The sequence below is a fragment of the Tyto alba genome, unplaced genomic scaffold (assembly GCF_018691265.1).
Source record: "Tyto alba isolate M040663 unplaced genomic scaffold, T.alba_DEE_v4.0 Super-Scaffold_39, whole genome shotgun sequence".
Taxonomy (NCBI): Eukaryota; Metazoa; Chordata; class Aves; order Strigiformes; family Tytonidae; genus Tyto; species Tyto alba.
Window position 1 is genome coordinate 12,904,306 of NW_024881314.1, and position 27,418 is coordinate 12,931,723.

General features: G+C 47.2%; 1 protein-coding gene across 1 annotated transcript in view; it reads right to left on the bottom strand.

The window, feature by feature from the left end:
• The window catches only part of LOC104367512 (dynein axonemal heavy chain 9), a 79,301-nt gene that overhangs the window by 837 nt on the left and 51,046 nt on the right, over positions 1 to 27,418 (bottom strand). The window contains exons 33-38 of the mRNA XM_042802311.1: positions 25,939 to 26,066; positions 25,352 to 25,460; positions 24,524 to 24,671; positions 22,724 to 22,898; positions 17,807 to 17,980; positions 16,857 to 17,064 (exon numbers count right to left, since the gene is read on the bottom strand). Of these exons, the coding sequence (XP_042658245.1) occupies positions 16,857 to 17,064; positions 17,807 to 17,980; positions 22,724 to 22,898; positions 24,524 to 24,671; positions 25,352 to 25,460; positions 25,939 to 26,066 (942 nt within the window). The remainder of the gene's footprint in view (positions 1 to 16,856; positions 17,065 to 17,806; positions 17,981 to 22,723; positions 22,899 to 24,523; positions 24,672 to 25,351; positions 25,461 to 25,938; positions 26,067 to 27,418) is intronic.

The window sequence follows — 27,418 nt, forward strand, 5'->3', positions numbered from 1 at the left end:
GCCCATGGCTCAAATCATTTGGGTTTCACATTTGTCATTACAGCTGCCAAATTGCTATTTATTTCAGAAAAAAAAAAAAAAAAAGTGATAAATGCTGACAACTGGAAGGTGAAACCTATTAGATTCTAAACTGATTTAAAAAAAAAAAAAAAAAATCAGTCACTCTGAAGACAGCCCAAACCACAGAAGTTGTTGTGTTCTTGATGTAAGCACAAGTAAGGCTACCTCAGACGGAAGAAAATCCACGCTCCACAAATCTGTAATCAGTTTATTCACCTAACATCTGACCATCTCCCCTTTTCTCACTTTGCAAACCTGACCCTCCTCACTCCTCTCAGCAGAGCTACCAGGCTCTTCCATGAACACACCTGGGGGATCCCCAAAGAGTGACAGGGATATTCCGTGTGTGAGGTTGAGCTTCCAGGGTGCCGTAGTGTCTGTGGCCGGGATGCACGGCCGTGGGTCACGGCACCTGGATGGATGTGATGCCAACACTTTAACAAAAAAAAAAACAGATAATCCCTTGCCCTTTGCCACATCAATGCAAGTTTCATCCATCCGGCTACTGAGTCCTCAGGTCGTATTTCAGCCAAATGTTTCAGCTTCTCACCAGAAAGGCCAGAAGCTGGTTAGGGAGCCCTCTCTGCTGCCCTGAGGCTTCTCTAGACAACGATACCAAATACCATGACCCGGGCAGTAAAATAGCGAGACACCGGGAGCAGCCCCTGCTGAGGGAGCAGCTGTGCCCGTCAGAGTGCGAGGGGATCGCCGCCGGGCTGCCGGCAACCGCCGCCTCCGGCCGGGACTCACCAGGTCAGGATTTATTACCGAGTAATTCTGAATGACGCGCTCCCCAGCAGCTTACTAACCACCCCAGGAGATGATGCGTATTTGGCACGGAAACAGGGAATATGCTCATCATCCCAGCAAGGCTCGTCTGCTGTGTTGTCATCACGCATCACCACGCCAGCGGAGACTGGCTGTCACGGCTCTGACAAAGCAGGACCTGACCTCAGCCAGCTCCTTGGTTTTTTCCGCTGATCTCCAGGAAAAGGATGAGAGCGAAGAGCACCCGTGATCCGTCAGTATGTCCCCTCCCAGCAGGACCTCACGTCCTCTGCACCCACCACAGCTGTGCCGAGGGAAGGCCCGGAGATATTTCTGCTGCCCGTCAGAGCTTTGCAAACAGTGACAAGTAGCGGTCAGCTCTCACTTTACCCTGTCAGCACATCTGGATGGTTAGGAACCCTGATCCAAGCCAGGACAATTCCCACCGTGTTTCCATTACTGAGTCCTAGCCCACAGCATTACCTCACACCCTCTGTTATCACTATCCTCTGACCAGGAATGGTCTGAAAAAACCCATCTAGCACAGCCACACACTCCAGACAGTTCTCTTGCATTGTGTCCCCCCCCAGCCATTCGTTCTCCCCGAAATCTCAGAAGCCTTCTATGAGAGAGAGATCAGCTTCCGTGCAATACCATTTTCTTCATCTGTAAATTCAGGTGCTCTAGATTTAATTTGAAGCCACTCACAAATAAAAAGATCATTCATTTTTCTATAGTTGAGATACACAGCTCTGGTATCGCCCGCATCAATAAGTCCTACATCGCGCAGCCAAATGATTTTTGGTAAGAGAGTAGCTCTTCAAAGAAGATATTCAAAGTCAAATGGTCCAGTGGAGAGACACATTTAAATTTTCCTTTCTCTTTGCACCCTAACATGCTTTTACGGGCATACATGGAAGAAATGCATACTTCACCTTCACCTCTACATGGAAATATATTGGACATAGATAGCCAAAGCAGAAACAGAAGAGGCCTCTGCACATACAGGACAGTCATGGAAAGTCAAAGACTTTGCATACTGCTACCTTGAACACAATAAAACCTACATGTAGAGGGAAGCTGAACATTTGGTTTAGAAAAAAAAAAAAATAAAGAAAAAAGAAAAAGCACCAGAAACATTCCAACCATTCTGACAAAACCTGCAAAACTGTAACACATGTCCAGATACCCAAGTCTGAAGCAACGTAATGTGAATTCTGGACACCGGGCTTGTTAAGTTGATAATTATTTCCACTTCTTAAGCTCTGCATCCTGCAAGGCTCCTTGCCAGCAGGCCAGCTTCCTGCGAGTGCTGCTCTGAACAACCCCGTGAGTGGAGGGAAGCATCAGGAGGTGCAGCACAGCTTCCCCTGCATGCCAGGCTGGGGAGGGAAGCGCATGGGTGACTGTGAAGAGAGAGTTAACAGGCTCCCATGGACGGGGTGATCAGGTGACAGAACAGAAAGTCTCCCAGGCACAAAAAGGTAAGAAAAATAAATTACTTTTTCTCTTTCTTTGCAGTCTAAATAACATTTAAAATAATAATAACTCGTGCAGCACAGTGACCCCTTTCTAGATGTCCTGCACTACTGGACTAAGCACGCTGCTCTCCTCCTTCCTGATGTTACTCTTGGGGCTCCTGGAGCAGCTTCAGCACTTTGAGGACAAAGGTGACTTGAAAACAGTGACAAACATGATATTACTATAAACAGTGTGTGGGCCATGAACCCAGAGTCCTATTTAAAAGTATTGTACTAGTTTTAAAATGTGCTCATCAGGGAGGACTGACGAGGGGCTCCAGCATAGCGCTGCGGCTGCTGCGTATGAGGGAGCAGCCCGTAACCCGCTGCTGGCATCTCAATCTCTGTTAGGAAGAGAAATAGCAGAGACAACAAGACAGAAGGAGGGAGAAGCTCTGAAACCAGACTGGCTCAGGTAACCAAATCTCAACCACAAACTCATGCCATAAAACTGTGCCAGACCAAGGAACAAACCCCAGGTGCTGCCGACTCTGTGCCAGTCCCACAGCCGCGCCCCGCAGGCAACACACTAAGGTGCATTTCGGCATTTGCAAGCCTGAAGTTTGCAGGGCTCTTTAGTGAGTTCAGCCACAGGTAAATATGAAAAACCACCCCTGTGCAAAGGAGCATGAAGCCTGCCAGCCACCAAAGCCCGCGTGGAGGTGAAGCTCAGCTGGAGCAAGGCACACTGGAGCCACTGGTATCATCCTGCTGTCAGGAAGAGATAGAGGCCATTCTTCCTCGAGTGCCACAGATCTTAATGTGACATGCTGCTTGAAAATCTTGTTAGAAATGGGAATAAAAAGCAAAATACAGCTCTGCTGCATCTATGATTGTTATTTTACAGAGAAAAGAGATACAATTTAGGTAACCCTTTCAGATTAAAAGACAGCAACAGAGCTTTCTCAGGTATGAGCCAGCAGGGAATATGTTTTTCAAAAGCCCAGGATCATAGAATGGTTTGGGTTGGAAGGGACCTTAAAAACCATCTAGTTCCACTCCCCTGCCCCAGGCAGGGCCCCCTTCCCCCAGCCCAGGGTGCTCCCAGCCCCGTCCAACCTGGCCTTGAACCCTTCCAGGGAGGGGGCACCCACAGCTGCTCTGGGCACCCTGGGCCAGCGCCTCAACACCCTCATAGTAAAGAATTTATTTCTTATATCTAATGTAAATCTATCCTCTTTCAGTTTAAAACCGTTACACCCCACACCCCTGACCCAGAGTCCCTCCCCACCTCTCCTGTCCCCCCTTTAAGCCCTGGGAGGCCACTCTCAGGGTCCCCCCGGAGCCTTCTCTTCTCCAGGCTGAACCCCCCCAACTCTCTCAGCCCGGCCCCCCAGGGGAGCTGCTCCAGCCCCCCCAGCATCTCCGTGGCCTCCTCTGGCCCCGCTCGAGCAGCTCCAGGTCCTTCTGCTGTTGGGGGCCCCCGAGCTGGCCCCAGCACTGCAGGGGGGGCTCCCCAGAGCGGAGCAGAGGGGGACAATCCCCTCCCTGGCCCTGCTGCCCCCCCTGCTCTGGCTGCAGCCAGGGGCACGGGTGGGTTCTGGGCTGCCAGCGCATGGTGCTGGCTCATGGGCAGTTTTCCATCCACCAACACCTCCAACTCCTTCTCAGGGCTGCTCTCAATCCATCCCTTGCCAAGCCTGTGTTTGTGCTTGGGATTGCCCTGACCCATGAGCGGGACCTTGCACTTAGCCTTGTTGAACTTCATGAGGTTTGCACAGGCTCAAGCCTGCCCAGGTCCCTCTGGATGGCATCCCTTCCCTCCAGCATGTCACCACCCCACACAGCTCGGTGTCATCGGTGAACTCGCTGAGGGTGCATCGATCCCACTGCCCACGTCACCAACAAAGATGTTAAACAGCACCAGACCCAACCCTGAACCCTGAGGAACGCCACTCGTCACTGCTCTCCACTTGGACATTGTGCCGTCGACCACAGTTTTTTGAGTGCAACTGTTCATCCAATTCCTTATCCAACAAGTGGCCCATCCATCAAAGCCATGTCTCTCCAATGTAGAGACAAGGATGTCGTGTGGGACAGTGTCAAATGCTTTGCACAAGTCCAGGTAGATGACAACAGTTGCTCTTCCCCTATCCACCAGTGCTGTAACCCTGTCATAGAAGGCCACCAATTTGCCCTTAGTGAAGCCATGCTGGCTGTCACCAATCACCTCCTTATTTTCCATGTGCTCTAGCAGAGTTTGGAGGAGGATCTGCTCCATGATCTTGCTGGACATGGAGGTCAGACTGACTGACTTGTAGTTCAGTGGGTCTTTCTTTTTGCCTTTTTAAAAATGGGGGTTATGTTTCCCTTTCTCCAGTCAGGGAGAAGTTCACTGGACTGTCACAACTTCTCAAATATGATGGATGGTGGCTTAGCCACTTCATCCATCATTTCCCTCAGGACGTGCAGATGCATCTCATCAGGGCCCATGGACCTGTGCACCTTCATGTTTCTTAGATGGTCTTGAACCTGATCTTCTCCTACAGTGGGTGGTTCTTCATTCTCTCAGTTGCTGCCTTTGTCTTCTGCGACTTGGGCAGTGGGGCTGGAGCACCTGCCAGTGAAGACTGAGGGAAAAAAGTCATTGGGTATCTCAGCATTCTCCATGTTCCAGGTAAACAGGTATCTTGTTTCCTTCCATAAGGACATAGTTTCCGTCCATAAGTAAATAGGGCACAGATTTTCTGCATAATCCACAACTCTGTCACTGTAGGGACCTGACTTCTTTAATCAAGGGCAAATTGCCTGGAGCATACCAATTCTTTTAACACTGCAGTGCATGGTGGGACCCAGAGGCATGAAAAGGTGAGGTAGAAATTCAAGGCAAAGTAGTTTCAGATTTTAGCCACAGATGGGACCTGCTACAGAGGGAAAGTAACAAACAGCTTCTCATGAGCCCAAAGGACTATAAAGGACTGAAGGGTGACCTTGCCCCTGAAACAGCAGAATCAGTAACAGTAAGTGATACAGGACAAGGACAAGGAGTCAGGGCTGCCATTCCTACAGATCTTGACTAATCCTACTCCAGCCCATCATCCTGGACTGTGATTTCCAACCTCTCCTCACCCTAAACACTTCCAGTGAGATGTGACTGAAAATTTAAGCTGGTTTATTACAACTAGATTTTACAGTACTTGTGGAGCTTCTGTAGCAGTACAAAACCAGCCCATGAGCCCAGGGGGCTCATCCATGAGGATGAGATGAACTTGAACTACACACAGAAATGCCCATTCTTGTCTGCTGAGGGAGAGGACACGACCAGCCAGGCAAAAAGGAATCCCACTGAAGACGCCCAGATCCCCAGAGATGATCATTCCAATTAGTCAGGACAAACACGAACCGTGTTTGACAAAGTCAACCCACTACTGCCTGTCAAGCCTTCTACCCCTGGGTGTATAGGTTGTTCTTTTTCCCTTTGGTTTCACCAATGCTTTTATTTCTCTAGACAAATATCTCTGGCATTTTGCCATCATTTGGAGTGAACACCTTTTGCAGTCACGTTCAACTGAACTCTCACACCAGGCAAAGACATCCGCCGGATCAGCTCAGGCCAGATGGCAATGGGTATTGGGTAAAGAAGGAGAAACATGAAAGCAATAAGTACCCGTATCTGTCTGCTGAAAGGAATTATTCCTGACTTGCTCTGTGCAACACTCACATGCATCCCAGGTCCAAACTCATTCATTCTTCGTTAGCTGCAGCAATTAAGATACAGATTCTTGGAGTGTTTGGTAATAAGACAATTAGCACAGAGCTCCTTGTCATAAGAGCTGTCAGGCAGTTTTGACAAAGGGAATCAAGCTGGGCTTCTAAGGTCCTACTTAAATGTTTAGGTACCGTATTAATATCTAATATAGTATGACAACGACAGAGCCACTGGACAGACTGCAAATAGAGCAGTTGTTAACAACCTGTGCAGAGCCAGCAGTATCACGGTACAGTGGTAACAACTCCAGGGGTTGACCTCTCCACAGCTGCAATTTGCATATGGTTTGTGCCTTTAACAGTTATTGTTGGCTGCTTGTATAATTACAGAATAGCTGGTAAAATAGCAGTCCCCAAGTGCCTTTTATACATGCAGCTATTATGCACTCGTTGCCTGACTGTTTGTCTGGGATTAAAAGGAACTTGGAAAAGGCATTATACACCAACCTACAAGCCTTGCATCCACCAATTCTCAGTCTTCCCACAGACTAAGGAAACTCAGATGGTCCTTATTTTTTTGGGGGGGTGAGGGTGTGTGTGTTTCCCCCTTTTTTTTTTTCTTTTTTCTTTTCTTTTTTTTTTTTTTTTTTCCAGATAGCAGCACATCAAGGGTCATGGACCAGTTGGATAGACTGCAAGTTGGGTGGAAAACTGGCTGGACCACCAGACTCAAAAGTCTAACTGGAGGCCAGCTACAAGCAATGTTCCTCAGGGACTGGTACCAGAGCAATACTGTTTAATGTCTTCCTTCATGACCCAGTCAGTGCATTCTCAGCAGGTCTGCAGATGATGCTGACCGAGCAGAGGGGTTATTACACCAAAGGTAGGGACCTTGACAGGCTGGAGAAAAGCTGTGTGAGGTTCAATCCATTTTTGGGTCCCCCAGTGCAAGACAGACATTGATGTTGTGGGGCAAGTTCAACAGAAGCCACCAAGATCATAAAATGCTGAAGCACAGGACATGCAAAGAAAGGCTGGGGAAAAGGCGAAGGAATCTTACTGCTGTCTACAATGACTTAATGAGGAGTTATAGGGAAGACAAAGCCAATTTTTTTCTGGGGTGGAGGGAAGTGTAGAACAAAAGGAGGCAACAAACACAAGTTGCAGCAAGGGAAATTCCAATTGAAATAAAAAAATAAAAATTTATAAACTTCACCAGAGGGTGGATTTAGCAGTGCAACAAGGGCCAGGGAGTCTATGGGAACTCCAGCCTTGGCAACACTCAAAACTTGTCTGATCAGCCTGACCTAACTTTGAAGTTGGCACTGCTTGAGCAGGATGTTGGACAAGAGAGCTCAAGCTAAATTATGAATTTCTTAAGATTAACGAATGCAACACATGGAAGTGTGTTCCCAGAGTCCAGAGCTTCCTTTATACGCTATTTCAAGAAAAAAAAAAAAAAGTGTTCCAGCAGAGGTAAACACGAAATCAGGAGATCTCAAAAACCCAAGAATATATAAGATCAAAAAATAATCAAGAATGAATAGCAAAAGGTAAGCAAGGATTTAAAGAAAAATTGAACCTCTGTTTAAATAAACATTATGAGACCTGGGAGCCGGACTCCCCACTCCTGCAGCCATGTGATAAATGAAAAGTCACCTGAGCTCCCCTCACTGCTCCCACCCTCTGGCCCAGCATCCAGAGCTGGCAGGACATTTTCTAATATCCCACAACCTTAGCACCTTTCAAGCAGACTATAGCTGATATTAAAGCTTCCCACTGAAATGCTTCTTTTCTCTCTCTCTGCCTCCCAAAGCACAGATTAACCAGAAGCCAGCATTTAGCATGACCCATTTCGAATGTCAAAGGCTGCTGATGTTTAGCTAAGCACAAGTGACAGGTCTGATTTCTTCTTGACACAATGGAGTTATTAACTTTTTCAAGGTCCTGTTCTTGGATTTCCCATTGCCTGTCATTACTTCAGCTCTTGTCTGATGGATCAGACCACAGCACACTGAACTTTCAATACCTACTGTGTAAAACAGACATGAATAAAGACAGCAACAAATTACAAATTGGGGTTTTACAACAGGTTACGGTGTTTCAAACCTCTTGATTTGTCTGCTGAGAATTTTCTGAAACTTTCTTAATCAGCCTTAAACTCTGAAAGGCTCTTTGAGCAGTAATATCTACTGCTTCAAAGCATGAGATTTCTGGGGAAAAAAAAAAAAAAAAAAAAAAAAGAAAAGAAAAAATAATCTTTCCACTGTTGGAAGAAAACATTTCTAAAGCTGAACAACTTCCCCTTGGTACAGAACTGGCTCCAGGGGTAATCCAGTTTCAGCAATCAAGTCAAAGCTGGTTTTGATTTACTTATCAACCCTTTAAATGCCATCCTTCACGCACATGCTGAGCACCTGACCATCAAGAAGCTACAAGAACATGCCAGTATAGGCCAACAAGCTGTTCTGGCTCCAGACAGAGCAGTTCAACTAGTTACTGCTCTTCTAACTTCAGGGCCAGTAGCCCTCTAAGTATCCACCACCTGCTTCAGTGCAATAAAATAATTTCTTTGTGTGGTGGAGCAGTGCCATTAATCCACACATTTACACGTGTGGAACTGAGGCTCACCAAGTCAAGCCCAGCTCCATCACGCTCATCAACAGTCACTTAATTAAGTGCTGAATTCAGGACCCCAAAGCTCCCTTCGGTCGGTCCCTTCTACAGCCAGAAGGTATTTCAACCCACCCAAATCCTGCACCTTCTGGAACAATTCCTCCCTCCCTGTTGACCACAGGAGGCTAGAAAGTAAATAAGCTTCTAACTGACATTCCTCGAAGTCACGGGTGATGGCTCTGAAATCCATCCCAAACCAATCAGGGATTAGGGGATGGCCCAAGGTCAGCCCCTTTGCTCAGGGGACACACAGGCTGTGTCATTGCTAGGTGGGAGACTGTGTTTTGCTCACCGGGGCTAGGTGGGCTGGAGGAAGATAGGTCCACAACCTCCCAGGGCATCTGGACAAGCTCCGAGTGCCAGAGGACAGCAACTGCACTTACTTGGAAGATATTGGAGAAGTCTCTCAGGTTGAAAACGTAGTGGAACTTGATAGCTGTTGGCAGGAAAGTAGCAGCTACTTTCTGATGCAGTCCCAGGGCAAGGGCAATCAGCTGCTGAGCTGATTTTTGCACAGACCCTGAGAAATTCCCGCTCATCAGGTGCTGCGTTAAAATGGTGCTGTAGATCTTGGATAAAGCATCCTGACCAGGGATGGAGAGTGCAAAGACGCAGAAGTGACGCTGAGGAAGAGAAAGGAAGACATGAAGAGGTCTGAGAGATAGGCAAACACCTCTCAGGCAAAATGCCCTTGGTATGATTGGACACAGTGCTAGATAATGTCACCTAGGCTCCCTTTCCCATGAAAGGTTGGACAAGATGATCTTTCAAGGTCCCTTCCAACCTGAGATGTTCCATGATTCTATGACTTGCAATCCACATGAACAAGGCTATTTCCCTCTTCCAGTTTCCCAGCAAAGGACAGTTGGTAAGTGACATCATTCCGCTTGCTAAACAAAGGATTTTCAACTCCATTCAAAACTGCTATACTGGAAGTTCAGTCCATTGAAATGCTGAAGGGCTCTGAAGGTCCCACCAACCTCTGATAAAGCCCAGTCACTGTTTCTGCTAGGAACAGTCCCTGGAAGGTGCCACCTCCTTTACTGATTTGGAACTTGCAAAGACAGAGGAGATGCCCATGCACGGCCACGGGATGCTTCACTTTAACACACAGCTTGTTAAAAAGGAGCCAGAGCCTGGGCTGACTCTGGTCATGAGGCTTCTCCACGAGGGAATGAATTTTGCTCCCTGCTATCCAGACTCCCCAGCAGCTGGCAGGTCCCTATGAGCAGGATCTGTCGCTGCGGCAGCCGCTCCAACAAGTGACGGCTGCTCTTGCACGAGCATCCATTTCTCAGGGTATTTCTCCACTACTGCTCATGTGCCAAGCTTCATCCTACAGCATGGCAAACACCTGCCATGCAGCCGGGAAGGGCACTGTCCCTCTGGCTGCTATTTGTCTCCCTCAGACACCAACAGGACCTGCTCGGTGGTTTTGGTCTGCAGGCACAGGGAGCAGCCAGGCTGCCCCTGATCAGCATCTGCCACCGCAGCCTCATGGCTTGGACAAAGGGTAAGCAACGTCAGAGCTGTTAATAACCAGCTCTGGCACCCAGGCTGAGCCTCACAGCTCCCCAAAATCAGGCCTTGATGTTTAAAATCTCTTCTCAAATCTATACTTCTGTTACCATCAGCACTATCACTGTTGTTTGGGATTTTTTTTTTTTTTTAGGGGGGTGGCGTTTTTTTTCTTTGTTTGAATTTCCCCCACACATCTCTTTTTATTGAGAATATACTGCCAGCTCCATCAGGAAATTTTAGAAACTTGAAGGTTTTAATGAACTGTGTTCCAGAGGTAAATATTAGCTAAATGAAGGCAAAATCTGCCTGTATGAACCAGAAGGATGTCCTGAAAATAGGTGTTAAGCTGTCAGGCAACTTGTGACTTTTTCCTCCAGCTGAGCAGCAGAATGTGAGGAAAAACAAACAAGGCAATAAGGCAGCAAGTCTGCTGCATCACCATTAGGAATTACAGTCACTCGACAGATTAATGCCATTTCTACTGATAAAATGACAGCAGGATCTGCCAGTGGTGTTTCTTTAACCTCATGTTTAAATAATCCACCCAAAAATAAAACCAGCAATGTGCCTGCTATTCCGCAGGGCTTTACCTGAAGACGAGGGTTGACTGTGAAACTCCCTGCAGTCGGGTTCATGCAGAACACGTACTGCACATTCGTGATCTCCTTCAGTGACAGCTTGGTCCTGTCGTACCTTTAGGCAAAACGAAAGCAGCGGCACAGTGACCACAGCCCGCGAGCCCGCGCCGCTGCCCCTGCCTCAGCACGTGTCCATGGGCTGCCAACGTCCCCGTGTCTTCAGGGGGGGACAAATCCTGCATCTCGCCAAGGCAGGGCCCAGGCTTGCCCGCATGCCTGTACGTGGCCTGGCACACACAAGTCCTGCTCTTGGTGGAAACCTTTCAGCTTCGACAACGCACAGCTAACGTTTCTATCAGCCAGTGGCAAGCACTGGTAGGTCGTACCTGTCACTTGCGTGGAAATTGCAGAAAATCACAGGGGTGCCTCTGGCTTGAACCAGTCTGGGAGAGGGGCAAGAAGGCTGCGTGCTGCCAGGGGCAGCTGCCCACCCGCTGCCCACACGGGAAGGACGGGGAGTCTGCTCACAGAGCCAGGGGTGCCACCCCGGCAGAGATACTGCTGGGGCCAGGGCAGCCCAAGGCTAGCAGTGAGCTTAGCCCTTCTCACTCATCACCCCTCCTGGGGTGAGCTGCAGCCCCAGCGGGCTGCGAGCGGGAGCACCGGGTGTCCAACACGCTGCTGGGTGCTGCCAAGAGCACGGGCAGAAAGCCTGGATGTGCCCGGGAGGGGACACACGGTGTGCTGCCTCCCCCCCGTGCCTCCCACGCAACCAGCAGAGCCCTCTTTCCACCTGACTTCTCTGACAGCCACAGCCCAAAATTTCTGCCTCCACTCCAATGTCTCCATACTTGGGAAGTTTTTGGCCAAGCTCAGGCATGCACACAGCTGAGGAGACTGGAAATTGCAACAAGTCCTTGCCCTGTATTCCCCACAGAGATAGCTGTAAATATTCCTGTCCCATGCAGAGCTGCTGGCTGCTGTAAAAGGCACCAATCTCCTTCCAAAGCACTGTCACAATTTTTTCTTCAAATTACCTCTGCCTAGAAAGTGCTCGTTTGCTGCTGCCTGCCTGAAAACGATACTAGGTGCTCACAGCAGGGGCCAAATCCACAGCCTTCCTCAGCTCTCAACACTGCAGGGCATCAAGGCCGAGCACAGCGCTCCCCTTGCAGGCTTTGCACTGGGACCACAGCCACAAGCTGCAGCAAGAGCAGAGCAAAGCTCCCCTCAACCAGCCTAGGGGCAAGTGAGTTTGTTGGGGATACCGGGGAAACCCTGAGGCTGCACAACCCTCAGTTCAGCCAAAGCCTCCCAGCAAGCTCCAGCCCAGCCCAGCGGGACGCGATGGCAAATGTGGGATGGGAAGAAGGAACTGCACTTTGACCTCTTCTCAAACCCCATCCCCAACACTGGAGCTGAACAAAAAGGTCTCAGACGACCGAGCCTGAGCAGCCTCCTACCAGTGGCCATAGTCCAGGTGCTGCCTGATCAGTGTATGGGGCTGCACCGTCCCGTAAGCGTCCACTGCAGGCATGTTCAGATCATCGATGAAGTACACAAGCTTCTTGGTACCCGGAGGGCCGTAATTTCTGCCAGCCTTTTTGTCCAGAGGCTTCTCAAGCACACCTGTATGGAGGCAGAGGGGCAAAGCTAAGCTTCTGCGGGAGTCATTGCTGCAAAATAAAAATGATTTCTCAACCCAGCTTGATGCCATACTGTGTATAGCTGCAGCAGCCCAGGAGGAGCAGAGCTATGCACAGGACAGGCAGGACCCATCTCACGACACAGGGGGAAGCCCCTGGTTCCCTCCAGCTGGCATCTGGGCTGTTTATTTCTTTTTGGGGAGGAAGAGCTGGTCTCGACACAGGATGTTGCTTGCCAGCAGGCCAGTGGCCGTCCCCGGGCTGCAGCTCTGGAGCAGCTGGGAGCCCTGCACGGGGCTGGCAGAGACCCTTGGGCAGCATTTCAATCTGACTCGACCCAGATTGGAAAGCTCTCAATTCCTCTTTTCAAAGCAAATATGGCAAAGCAACAGTCTGCTATAAAACAGGTCTACTTCAGAGAAAACAAAAGCTTTTCATGCAACATAAAGCCTTTTGAATCCCTTCTGCATAATTTTTTAAACTAAATCTTGCTGAGGTTATTCTGACCCATAAGACAGAGTGGTGAATATCCCCTGCTGCCTGCCCCAGAGATACAGAGACAGCACCGTTAACACAGACAGTAGTGGCTGGGACCTGAGAAGGAACAAGGGAGATGCTGTAGGCCCATTAGCAAAGCTGATTTTGTGAATGCAAGTACATTTTTTTACCTCTGTTAGACAGAAGAATTATGTGATTTCAGGGCCAAATTCTTGGACATTTTCAGAACAATCCAAGTAATATTTTTAATCTAAATGCACTAAATACTCACAAGTTCTCTGATGTTCTCTCAAGCATTATCCAGACCTCTAGATAATATGACAAGACTCAATTCCAGCATGAGCTGTCAAATTACCACCCAGTTTTAATTAGGGTCATGCATGAGCAAGGGAAAACATGGAGAGAACAGTTTCTCATTTCAAAGCTTTGGAAGATTTTAATTTGTTTTAGCAGAACGCTGAGGTTATGTGTTGCTCTAGATTATAAAATGTGGGGAATATTTATAATGCTGGTCTGATATTTAATAAAAATCACCCCACAGTGCAGCACATAATGTTTTATAGGTTATTGATCTCTTTGACTGCGGCCCAAGCAACCTTTACTGACTCAGTCAGTGGAAAAGCAAACAGAAGCAGCTCTCCTCTGCCCAGATCTTGGGACGGGTTTTCTGCCATGTGCTTATTTGGAGAGCATCCCCATTCTCAGGGACTTGCTGCTCTCCCGAAGATGGAGGCAGAATTTGTTTCATTTACACAGTTTTGGGTTGTCAACAGACCCATAAGGTGCTGTAGAGCAGCATGGTAAGTAGCAATTCTTTGTGATTAGGGAAGACTGGCAAATGTAAATGGGACTGGGAATTTATATAAATATCTCCTTGTGAAAATGTACACTTAAGCCATTCATTATCATGCACAAAAGTTATTAAGGAAGATCTATATTCTGTTTTTTTCAGATCACAAATCTTTTAAAACACCGATTTTTTTTACTGCTTCGGTGCATTGCAGACAGCTTGTCTTTCCCACTACTCAAAATTCAGCTGATTTCTTGCCACAGACAGTTGCTGCACAAAGGAATGAATTCTGCTAAGAAAAATGATGAATCTTTCCTCAGTGGAGTCTCTCTCTGCTTTCAATAAAACCACAGTATTTGAAATTTCTGATAGCAAGTTAAATTAAGTGTTTCAAATAAGCATTTAATTTAAATTTAATTAGTCCTTAATTAACATATAAAATCAGCCCTTTTTTGAGGTTAAACAAGTGTGCAGGAGATTCGTCACACTGAAATGCAATTACTGGGGATCAAGTGACATGTTCGTGAAAGTTGCATTTTAATTCAAAGCCATATCTCACAATAATAATAAAGGGTCCGTGTCTCTGCCTCTGAGATCCTGACATACTCAAATTAGCACCTGAAAGAAACAATCGCTGCAAAGGAGACTTAGCAAGTGTGACACCTCTTGCCTGCTGGCTGTTGATCAAGGGCCGGGGGGGGGGGGGGCGGGGGGCAACCCAAAACCAAAAAAAATCAACACTTATTGCAATTTTCTCAAGGCAGATCCGGAGCGAAAAGGTGCTGCATGACAGAATCCAGGGCTACATCTGACAAAGGAGCAAGAGGAGCAGAGGTCCAAGAGGGCACAAAGCAGAGAGAGCAGCAGACCAGAGGTCCAGGGCAATGGGCTGAGAGAGCAACAAATGCCACGGAAAGTGGTATTCAGTCACAATACAGCAAAGAAAATAGCAAAACTGGTCCCAGGCTTGGACAGAGAGAGTGTCTGGCTCCTTTTAACCCCTGGGCACACAGCACTTCTGTAAGCCACAGGGCCTGCAAGGATGGCTTGGACCACGTACCTGTGCTTCCCCTAAAGGGTGCACGTTCTGCACTGTATAAACCTCTGCACCAACAGGCACTTTGTCTAGGAAATGACTGGCTTTCAGATTAGGCACTTTTAAAAATAATAAATAAATAAATAAAAATTCTAAAACTGCTTTGTATTCATGTTTTACAAATTTAAAGAAGTGCCTGCTGGGGGAAAAAAAAAAAAAAAAAAAAAAAAAAGTGGCCAACTGGCAAACTACACAAAAAGGGACAAATTAACTCTAAAAAATGAGCAGTAGGGAACCAGGCCAAGCAGTATAAATCATGTTTCCTGGTGCAAACCTCACAGCCACATCTTCATCTACACACAAGATGACTTGATTCCTCTGCAGAGGAAGAAAGTCGCCGTATCAGCCCATAGCTCACCGCCAGAGTAAATAGGGACGCGCTGCCAGGTCTGCCTGTATAAATCTCAACACCTGCACACACTCACCCATCCAGATAGAGATAAATGAGCACACATTCCCCCACTCAGGCAGCTGAGCAGACAGACAGACAGCTCAGCCCATTTACCAGCTCAAGGGCATGTCACAGAGACGCCGTGCAGGGAAAAAAGGAAAAGCAGCACCTGGGGGGAAAAAAGGGAGGCTATAACCATCACACCACGCAGAGCTACAAGACTGGGCAAAATGTGAGATTTTACCCTTTTTTTGCTTGACGGACATGTAAGCCAAATAATTTGCATTCAGACTGTGGGCAGAGGCACAGGCACCATCTCGCGGGGCTGATCAGCACAGGCGGGAGAACCGGGGAGGGTGGGCACCAGCAAGACCAGAAACCCTTCAAACCTGCCCCCGAAAGCCGCCGTGGCCCCATGGCACGGCCCCGGGTTACAGAGCATGGGCTGAGCCTGTGCTGTCACCGCTCTGCAAGCGGACCACACCGAGAGGGCAATTTAAATTCTGACACCTTTCTTAAAATGTCTGTGGTGTCGAGAGCCTGGCAGAGCACGGATGAAGCCCCAGACACTTGCTGCTTTTGGCATTGATCTGGGCTGTGAGCATGTCCCCACCTAGCACCACTTGGCCAGGAACAACCCAGATGGTGAAGGTTAAATCCTCTGTCTCACTGATGCTTCACAGACCGTGGTCCTGTATGGGGCTGGGGGAGTAAAAGGGTTTCAGGACATTTGGGTCAAAGCAAGCTACATAAAGGAAGTATTTTGTTTTATGGTGACGCATAGCTGTTATTCAGCTCAAAACAAACCAGCTTTTTTCATTCTTGGTTAATAAATACATGTAAAAGCAGTATTTTATTTCTCTTTAGGTCAACTGAAAGTGAAAATACCATTCCAAAATAAGCCACTTTTCAAGAATTTCCTCCTTTCTCTTTGTCTCTGAAGAGACCACACAGAAAACCTGACCTTTGCTTGGTCTTAAACTTAATTTTTCACTGAAGTGCCAAAATCCTCCTTAGCAATACTCTTATGGGCTTCCCCAGGGTCAGAAATTCCCTGGGGCTCTGTGCCCCCCAGGGTCAGCAAGTCTTGTGCCCCCTGGGGAGATGGGGATGCTCCATGGGAGGACACTGAGCTGCAGCAGGATGCAGAGGACAGCACCAGGGACCGGCAGCCCTGGCTTACAGCCTGCACGTTTCCATTAGCACCATCCTTGCTGCTAATTGGGATGCAATTCCTGTCATTGCACCCTGAGGACAGTTTGGATCCTAGCCAAGAAACCCATCCTATTCAGCATGGTTTTAAATTCAAGCATATGAAAGACACACATCAAGTCAAGTACAAGCTGTGTGCTGTACACAACAGCAGCAGATTTAAGCACGTGCTTTGGCACATCCCTGAACCAGAGTTGTGGTATTCTGAATTGAAATTCTCATGTTGGAAAACGTCATCTTCCACAAATCCAGGGGTGCGCTGACCTGATAGCTTCACAGGGGGATTTCAGAGCTGGCGAGTGTCAGTGCAGTGCCCACAAACAACACGGGCAGCTCGTCCCCGGGTCTTCCCCTGAGCACCACAGTGCACACCCTGCTCCAAATCCCGCTGGACACCCCAGGAATTTGATAACCTGGCAGGCAGAAGTCCTGGGACTCTTCCATTGCCTTACCTTGCAGCATGGCAGAGGTGGTGTAGTAGTTAAAAGGGACCTTCTTCACCACATATGCATCCATGTCCAGTGAGGAGAGCTTGTCCCCCACCAGCACAGACTTCCCCGTGCCAGCAGTGCCCACCAGCATCACTGGGCGCTGGCGCTCCAGGAGCCTGTCCATGAAGTACCGCACACGGACCGTCTCAGTGGTGGGCACCAGGCAAGCCTGAGAGGGGCATAACAAGCAGGTCAGTGTCCCCATCCTCGCCACAACCCCCCAGGCACGTTCTGAGGAGAAGTAAAATTGGGAGAGGTGTGAATGAATGAGGTGACCCCAGTTTCGAGACTGCACTAAGAAGGGAACGAGACGCTGCTGCCAACCATTAAAATCAAACTGTCTGTATGGATGAAACTTTGACAGGTGGATGCTGGGAGCAGCATCTGGATATCCCCACAATCACACATTTTGATAAAATGGTAACAATTTTTACAAGCCATCTGCTCACTCTGGCACTTCTGGAAGGAAAGAAAAGTGTATCTAGCAAATGCAGTTCATTAACTGCAGGAACTCTCATTTTTTGTCCAAATCATAAAAGCATCTCTATTTTCAGACAGGCAGAATGACGACATGGTGTCTCAGGGGCTTTGTCACTACATTGGCTCACATCCCACTTCTCTCTGCAGGCCAAAGGCACCCCCATCCTGGCGGGGGTGCCAGCTCCTGGGTCATGGGGTAGCTCTGAGCCTGCCCCCCGTGTACATCGTTTATATTTGGAAGATAGATGGAGGATGTGTCTTCACAGACAAAGCACAGGAAAGGAAGATGGGTAATTTAGCTGTATCTCATAGAGAATTCCCTCCTTATTATGAAGTGCTTGACCTTTAATGAGACTTCATTGAAATGCCCGCATACAGTCACTAAAATGCACTTACTCCTCCCAGACAAAAAGCACGCAAGGTTTGCATACCTGTAATGGCATTTCTGGATCAAATTCAAACTGGGGAATAAGTTTAGACCAAGGCTCAAACTTCTTTGTTTCTGGATCGATGTAAAAGTCAAAGACTGTGCCCTGAGAGGGAAACTTGATAGTCTTGAATTCTGCCACCCACCACTTGCTGAACTCCACTCTGTAGTCCACAAGCTGCAAGACAAAAAGTGCAGAAAATATGCGAATCTGGAGAAATTCATTAGTAGTGGAGAATGTTATCTATCCTAGTGCACCCGAGTGGGATTAGTCCTTAAAATATATTCCACAGCATAACAATCGTATCCTTTTTCCTATTATTAAGCCTAATCTTTAATTTTCTTAATTTCTTCTCATCACTCCTATTTATTCACCTAAATAATTTATCCTCTGTGTTGATCACTCTTGGTACGTCTGAGATTAGATAGATGGATCGGTTTGAAAAAGAGAAATACGTGCCTATGACTAAACAGACCTCTTGATTGATTCTTGGTGCCTACTTCTTTCAACAGACAAGGACACAACATCCGTCTACATCTCTGGTCATGGTTAGTCAAAGCATGCATACAAAAGCCTTTCCTCATAAATCACACCATTCTATTAATACTTAGTTGTTGTCTTCTGGCCCTTTTTCAATCCACAGTGTTTTGGAGCAGCAGGATTGCAGACACCACTGTACCAAAGCACCAGAGAGGGACCATGCCCCTTTGGCTCTGCTGTGTTTCTGCACTGCCATATCGCCCTGAGCACCCGCTTTCTTGTCTTGCCCCATTATGTCTTTCTACGAATGGAGATTTCGGAGCATCTGAATTTTTTCAAGAGCTGGGGTGACAGTTTTGTTGGGGTAGGACTTGCAAAATGTACTTAATCCCCTCCCCTGCCCCAAGTCTCCTGTATGACACTGGGCCAGCCGCTCTGCCTGTATGCCTTCCCATGCAGACAAAGGGGACTAGAGCCTTCTGCCCTGGGGAGAAGGGGGAAGGGGAAAGAGGGGAAAAGCACCCTTAAAAAGATCTCTGTGAAATACCGGATGCATAATTTAGCTAGTTTTAACAGCACAGTTTCTTCCTGGGGCACCTGTTAGTCTCTCCTCCCCACAGCCATTCAACGTGCTTTCCCAGGCCAGAAGCCCACGTGGGAACGCCAACACATCGCCCATAGAGTGTTCAGCCTCCCAGGAAACCTGGGCTTGAAGCTGAACTGAACTGAGTGTCCTCTGTAATGTCTCCTGAGCTACCATCCATCAAAAAACCAGAGGATTTGAAAAACACGTTATTAATATCCACAATTTTGCAGTCTTGTGCTATTCAGAGGGGCAGAATAATTGTAATTCTCTATTCTCTTGTTGTTATAACTCCTCAGTGCCGGCAGCAGAGTAGCCTGCAGAGGAGAGGGATGTGCATCAGTGCTAAAAGCTTTCTCACAAGGGTGCCCTTACCCCTGCTCAGGCAAACTGCCTGCAGCTGCATTGTGATGGGCTGCCTGCCCTCCCTAACCGAGCAGTTAAGTGGAGCTGCTCCAGCCCCAGCTCTATTGCCAGAACAGCGTCGAACTCAAACTGCTTCCTTAATAAAAATTCCATATGGATTTCCGCTAATTTCAGAGCCTGGAAATGGCAAATCTACCGTCTGTTTTTTATACATGGGCCCCGCTACCCACCGACAAGCACGGAGTAGTGGGAAACCTTCCAGACTGTTTCTCCTGACATTTCGGCAGCAAAAGGTCAGCACGAAGGGCACCTTCAACGGAGAGCAATAAACAGATTTTATATTGGATCATTTTTCATCAGGCTCCCCCCTCACTTGGACTGCCGTATCCTCACCCTCTAAGCTCTGACATTTCCAGCGCATCCCAAGCGGCAGTGCACAGGCCAGCCCCAAAGCCAGCCCTGCCAGAGGGACGCAGCCCACCCAGGCCAGCGCGCTGCGCCCCGGCCCCGCTGCCCGGGCAGCCAGGCAGGCAGCACTCGGCCAAGCCTGCCACGCCGGGGCCGGCTCTGCCACGGCGCGGGGCAGGCGGCGCCCACCCGCCACGCGGCTGCACTCCAGCTGGCTTGCTCGAGGAGCTGCAAGCTCCTATAATTAGACGGCAGCTTGGACTGCTGAAGCGAGGACAAGAAGTGCTTCTCAGGCTTTGCTGTGGCTTTTTCTTTTCTTTTTTTTTTTTAAGTCACCCTGCACTGACAACACTACGGGTGACTGTTTCCCAGCTGGCACATAGGAAACGGAGGGTTAAGTCCTCCACAAGAACCAAGAAAGCTAGTCACACACAGGTCATTCAAAGGCCAGGAGGCAGGATGGCACTCAATGAGCACCAAGCTGAGCTTGATCTGTGTTATCACTTCCTGAACCATCTACTGCTTGGCATGAAGCAAATGTGAAGAGTCCAGCAGATGTTGGTCTAGCATTGAGGCACATGGAAAAAACACAAAGAGACCCCAGTGAGCACCTGAGCAGCCTCTGAGAACATCAGTGCCACCACCTGACCTGGGGAAGTATCTCTGGTGTCAGGTCCATGGAGAGACTTCCCACATAGTCCAGACAACACAGAGCTTGACACAAGCCCGCTAGAGACCAGCTATGGATCTCTGAGCCCTCGACAGCAGTGTGCTGTCACTGGGCAGACCCACACATCGGGATGACATGGGTTAGACCTGGGGATGAGGTATCCTCCGACCAGTAGGTGCAACCACCTGACAGGCTCCCAGCAAGGATCGGGCAGAACCAGAGTGAGCAGCTCCAGCAGATGCCAGGCCTACTTCCACCTGCAGGCTTTCTGGCTACTCACACTGCTCCCCGTGCCAACTGATGAAAACCTGATACTCAAAATCCAGGTCTTCAGGTGCCACACGCACTCTCAGACCCCTCTACAAGTGCCTCAGGTTTCTCCTGCCTGCCTCTGAACCAGTCACATGAAAAACCTCCAGCTTGCACAGTCATCAATCTGGAAACAGCAATGCCAGCAGAGGGTGGAAAGCTGTCCTGCAAGCACCTGCACGAAACCATGGAACAGAGCCAAGGGTGGCCCCAATGTCAGCAGTGTTGGCAGCAGGGCTCTGACACACAGCCCACTATCTTCTTGTCCATTATTGCTGTTAACAGTCGGAAGTTGTAAAATAGCAGCATCTTTTCCAATTATCTAGAAATCAAGAGACAACCCTGCTGTGCCAAGCTGAGCCACGCAGCCAGGAAGCGGGGCGGAACGGGACACAGGGGCAAATGGAAATGCCCATTTCTCCTCTCCTGTGCACAAGACACCAGGGACTAACAGAGAACAGGGAGGTCAGAGGCAGCAGCACAACCCTGCTTCCCCCAGGCAAGTCTGGAGAAGATCCTTCCCAAAATCCCTGTTGTTCACATGCTACAGATCCCACCAAGGCAGCTATGTTTCAGACCAGACGGACATTTCTGTGCTTCTCCCATGTTTTAAGGACCAGGAACTGAAAGGAGGCTGAAATGTGCTGTATTGAATGCTGACCTTGAGAAAACTGTCTTATAATAAATAATATTGACTATGTAGGAGATCACGCCCACCTTGTCTAATGCAAGCTGATGGATTCAGAGACTGACAGCTGCAATTAATCCATACGATAGAGTACTGCGGGAAGCACCATGGAATGCAGTGCCCTGTCTTCCTCTGCCTCTCAGACATGAGCATACTTTGAATGTCAGAGACACCACTAGTAAACCACGGCCTGATTAACCCGCCTGGCCCAAGGAGATCTTAGTCTGTAGCCCATTCTGCCCTTCAGCACTACAGACTTGGGTGCAGACACCCATCCACCAACGGCTTGAATGAGCCCAGCAGCTCATGCCAGAGCGCGTCCAACAGCCGGCTGCCCGAGAGGGAGTTCAAGCTGAGTGCACACAACCATCAACCCCAACCTTGTCAGCATGCTCCCAGCAAAGAGTACTTCAAAGAGCAGAGCCACTGCCTACTTCTTCTGAAGTGGAAGTGCCTAATTCCCAAAGCCCATCCTGACCTGCTGACCACCCCTCTGTCTTATGCACTTCTATCAGAAATTGAGGACAGCCAACTCCTGACATCCACCTGTGTTTAATAAAAGTGAGTAGGGACAAAGCACCAGCTGGTTTGTGTTATATAGCACAACGTCTATCTGCTCAGTCAGATGGCTGAAAGACTGCTCCATTGATATATTCATCTGAATAATCAGTCTTAATTTGATCTTATTGTGCACATCCTCAGGCCTCTATAAATTAACCCAATGTTTCTCGTCAGTGAAATGTGTCTCCATAAGCAAACAACCCTCCACCTTTATCACTTGACCCCTCAGCTGTTTTCTTCTGGTGTTATATCCCAGATAACAAGGTCTTTCACAAAAGGAATTGTTGCATTCAGGTTTCTAGTTTATTATCACCTATATGAGAGCCCCGGGAAAACAGCATTACTCGTATAGCTCTATGTTTTTGCAAAGTATGAAAAAAAAAAAAAAAAAAAAAAAGAGAAAAGGAAAAAACAGTAAAAACAGTAAAAAATAGAAAAAAAAAGTGGAAAAAAAGAAAAATAGGAAAAAGAGAAAAAAAGAAAAAAGGAAAAGAGAAAAAAGGAGGGGAAAAAATAGAAAAAAGGAGAAAAAAAAGAGAAAAGAAAAAAAGAAAAAGAAAAAAAGGGAAAAAAGGCCTGTGTAAAGGATGCTAAAGTGTTATCTTCCTTCTCACCTGGTGAAGAAAAAAAAGAGAAAAGGAAAAAAGAGAAAAAAGAGAAAAAAATAGGAAAAAAAAAAGAGGAAAAAAAAGAGGACAAAAAAGAGAAAAGAGAAAAAAAGAGAAGAAAAGAGAAAAAAAGAGGAAAAAAGAAAAAAGAGAAAAAAGGAGAAAAAAGAGAAAAAAAAAAAGAAAAAGGAAAAATGGGAAAAAAAGGCCTGTGTAAAGGATGCTAAAGTGGCATCTTCCTTCTTACCTGGTCTTGAAACATTGATCCACCAAAGGCCCAGACAGCAGCAAAGACAAAGTAAAGTTCATAAAGCTCTTTGGGACAGTCAGGAGGTGTGTTCTCCTCTGTCAGGAGGCATTCGAGGAGGTAGCACAACATCTGAACCATACTCTGCTCAGGAATGGGAATAATCTTCTTAAACCTACGGGATCGAAATTGAAAGCACAGGAAGTATAATAGGGTCCAGCAACACAGTCGCTCACAACCCAGGAAGGCAAGCCTAGAAATGCTTTTTCAGATGATTAGCATTTTACTTGTCAGCAGTGCGTGTCTTATTCCTGGGTACAGCAATAAAGAGAACACCCATTCTTTCCCTTGGACCTGCTGGCACCGGCACATATACGAGTAATAACAGTAATCAGAAGTTTCAAGCATTTTAAAACTTTGATCCTCTTGAAAGAAGTAAAATGGAAGACTTGCTCAAGGCAATGATTTTCTGTGAACACGATGAGTTCAAAAGCGGTCAAATAGAGGAGTAATAAAATAAAACCTTTCATCTTGCCATTTTACATTCATTTAAGCTACACTTACAGAATTCCAAACTAATACTGTAGCAGCACTGAAGCCTTCCATAAAGTAATTATATCTATTTGAAAGGTTGGTTCTACAATTTCTGAATTAAGCAAGCTACCAAAATACTCAGCTCAGGGCTGCCTGCAGCTAATCCCATGGATTTCACTGTCTGACACAACATTCAGCAAATAGAGTGGGAAATGTTCAATGGACTTTGCTGCCAACAGCTATAACCAGCTTGGTCACCCAGGGAGTAGCTCTCTAGTAAGGTGCCTAACTCCTACTTCCAAAGACCACTGCTTTCACTAATGCAACCCCTTCTGACATCCCCATTGTGGTTGACAACTCCCATGCTCAACTGTACATTGGTATTTTCAAATTTTTTTTTTCTTTTTTTTTTTCAATGGAGGTGCAACTATGAGAAGCAAGCAGAGGATGGGAGAAGTTCCCTTACTCAAGTTTGTTGGCACTCTACTTTGGCCAGTCCTCACCACAGCATGAGTAAGAGAGCTGTCTCCTGTGATGAGAAGCATGAACCATATGACTTCTCTGTGGCACCACTTGGAAGCTAACTCAAGCCAAGGAGCACCAGGGCCCTTCCAAATATCCAAGTTCTTCATGTTCCTTGGACTGGTGTCCAACCATGAAACATGCCCAGGCTGGATGCTCACAGAGACTGACTTAATTTTGATCAAATGCATCAGGAAAGAAATGCAAGAGAGAAATGAGTGTAGAGTAATATCATCCTCTTCCACAAACACCAACTTCCTTCTCATCACCAAGGGGCAGGAAAAGAAGTGAGGAGAAGATAAAAGTGGATCTGCTCTCCCCACCTTCCATGTGGCATAATGAAAACTTTCTTTCAGCAGTGGTCTGAAATCTGCTCTACTGAAAAGTAACGTGAACTCAGGTCTAGGCTGACATCAGGAGACTGAAAAGACTCTCTTTAGGATCTCCTGAATTTACTTTGCGAGAGATACAGAACTGGTACATGAAGTTCAGGAACAATCAAATCAAAATCTGATGAAAACTACATCTGACCAACAAAGGATGGGCAGGAGTGTCAGCTCCCCCACCTCACCCCATTGTTTCTCTGAGCTTAAGCCAATGATGTTCAGGGGGCTCAGGGGCAAGGAGGAAACCAGCCACCCAGGCCACAAGCAGCACAACCCCAGCACAGCACAGCTGGTCTGGAAAGCAGCGAGTGTCCCCCTGCCCTTGCTAGTGGAGATAAAATCACTCTTCAGATAGTACCTTGTTCTGAGTGTGTCCAGGCAAATCGGCAGGTACTTATCAAACAAAATGGTCAGGTTGGCTCTTTCGGACTGGATCTCTCGCCTGTCAATCCAGCTGCTTACTGGGGGATTCCAGCCCAGATCTGATGGGTTGATGTACAGGATCCCTGTAGGCCCAGGGCAACAGAGAACATACAGTAAGGACACAGCAGAGACTATTCCTTTCCTCCAGTAGAATTTCTCAACTGTGCAACTAAAACCTTGTCAAATATGCTTGGGTGCCCCATTACCTAGCTCTTCCTCCTGCCCCACTGCAGAGTAGAAACATCAACAATGAGGAGACTTAATTCAGGTAACCAGGACACCTTTCATGACCCTGCCTCAAATTCAGAACATAGTCTTGCCTGAGTCATGTTATTGCTCTGGGCCGCATTTCCCCATGTGTAAAACTAGGGAACACCTTCATTCCTTTCTCCTGTACTTCATGCACTTCCCCAGATCAGGAGCTCTTTGGGATTTATCCTGTCCCTTTCCTCATCCAGTCCATACAGGGCTTTGCCCAACAGGAACACTCTCTCGGCAATGCTGAAGCCATGATCACACATTAACAGTCAGAGAGTTCTAAGTAAATCTCCAAGATGACGACAGGCCCCCATACAGGTTTGGGGTCAGGATCCTCACTTTGTTCATGAGCTTCAGGAACCTACCCTGCCCACCGAAGGCAGCTGTGACCCCAGCTTGGGAACTTTCAAGAGAGACCATGTTGGCCACCAGAAGACTGGTTAATGACACTAGATCCTACTTGGTCCATGCAAAATCCCAGTGTGAAGCTCAGTCCAGGACTCACCTGCTCTGGACACGGTTGCCGGGGTGGCTGTGCGCAGGTGGCTGATCTCAAAGATCAGCCGCATCGTTGGGTTCAGAGGGATTCTCTCATTGCTTGCCAGGGTCAGCACCTGCATGTGGCAGACAGACAGACAGACTAAGGCCTCCCCCAGGAATAGGAATTAAAAGCATTCAGCACTTTTCACTAAAATGCTTAGCTGCTGTCAGCCCAGTTCCTTGAGGCAAAGAAGCTGATTTCTAACACATTTCTCTCTTCCACCACGACCCAGAATCAACAGCACTCCTTTAGGGTGGGGAAAAAAGGCGTAGGATTACGAGTCCAGTCTCTGTTTAAAGGGTGTGAAGTTATGATCAAGATGTTTGCAGTTACTCATGAGTCCAACTCTCGAGGAAAGGGAAATTCCAGTGAAAACATGCTTTGAGCTATTTCCCTCATGCACAATTTTCTTTATGCAATATTCTTTGATATTTCTGAGGAAACACAATCAGATTAATCCAGGAGGTGTTATTACAGCATCTGCATTTCTCCTAAGTTGAATCCCACCACTCAGTCAAGGAATACCTGTTTCTTTAACTTATATTCATTACCTTATTATCATCCATCACAGTATTTAGAGATTCAATCCACATTGGATCAATATCTCCATCTAGTACCATCCACTTGGGACCATCATGTGTGATGTTGGCCAGCTCTCGCATGATTGATGAAAACAGTCCTGGGAGGGTGACAGGAATATGTTGATGAACACTGAAGTTGTCACCTGCTGTAACAGTTTTCTCTAGCAACTTACCAAAAATTATCCTAATTAATGCTTTCATCTTAAGCATTCAAAACCCTATGCATCTGTACATAAATACATCTTGATATGGGTCTAGTCTGCTTTGAAGAGAAAAAAAAAAATTATCAGTTGCCACCACTGAAAATGACTGCAGACCTACACATGAGCTTCATTCCTATTGAGAATCATAAGGTATAAGAAATGTGAAGAGCAGATACTCAGAGGCAAAAGAAGGCATGAATTACACAATGCAGAGAAAACCATCTGAATATGCCTTCAAAATTCTTACTACATTTTTTTTGTGGCTTGAGGCATATCAGGAAAATCAAGATGCATTAAACACTGGGTCATGGCTTTAGTGAGATTGAGGGGAGAACAAGCACAGAATGACATTGAATGACAGAACAAAATGTCAGTAAAATCAAGGAGACCGAGAGGATACAGTGTCTCAAGGGGAGTAAATAATGAATGTTAAGAAGAGCAGGAAGGCTGGGAATAGAGCAGCAGTACTGCAGAGCAAATGAAAACTCCACAAAACTATCACTCTCCTCTACATGTGAAAATACCTAGGGAGACGCTAGTCTTCATGAAAAAACATCAGGCAAACATTAAAAAAAAAAGCCTCTCTTCTGGTGAATTGTGACAAACGCACTTTCCTTTTTTTTTCTCCAAGACAAGCTATTTCTTTGTGATCCAGGGCAGGAACAGCTAGTGACATTATATGACTGAAGACAAAGCTTGTGTACAACAAATGCAGAACAGCTCACCTGAAACAGGTATCTGATTCTGAGACTGGGTCAAAAAACCAACACCTTACTGGCTCTGCCTTGACTCAGTTCCTCACATGTTGGACACATGCTTGGAAACCACTCCAACATTGTTAGTATCAGAAATAGCTACTGTCTCAGAGCAGCAATGCTTCCCTCATACACACCGCAACAGCCGCGGAGAGAAAAGTGCCTCTCTCCTGACCTTGTGCACCCACACCACAGAGCGGTCTTGGGATTTGAAAGAAGAGTTTGGTTCTACAAAAAATACTTTTAGGATTCCCTTGTGGGACCTTTTACCACCTAACACGTATAACCTTTTCAACTCCTTATAATGGAAGGAGTGACAGAACGAAAACAGGAAGAGGAAAAGAAGCGGCTGATCTGTAAGGGAAGACATCATCTCCTGTCAGGCTGGGGTGAAGATTTCCTTACTGGTCTTTGACAAGAAGAAACAAAATTTCCAGGAATGGCTAATGCAGAAAATATCTGCCTTGAAACGTCAGGGAGGCGTCCCATAAG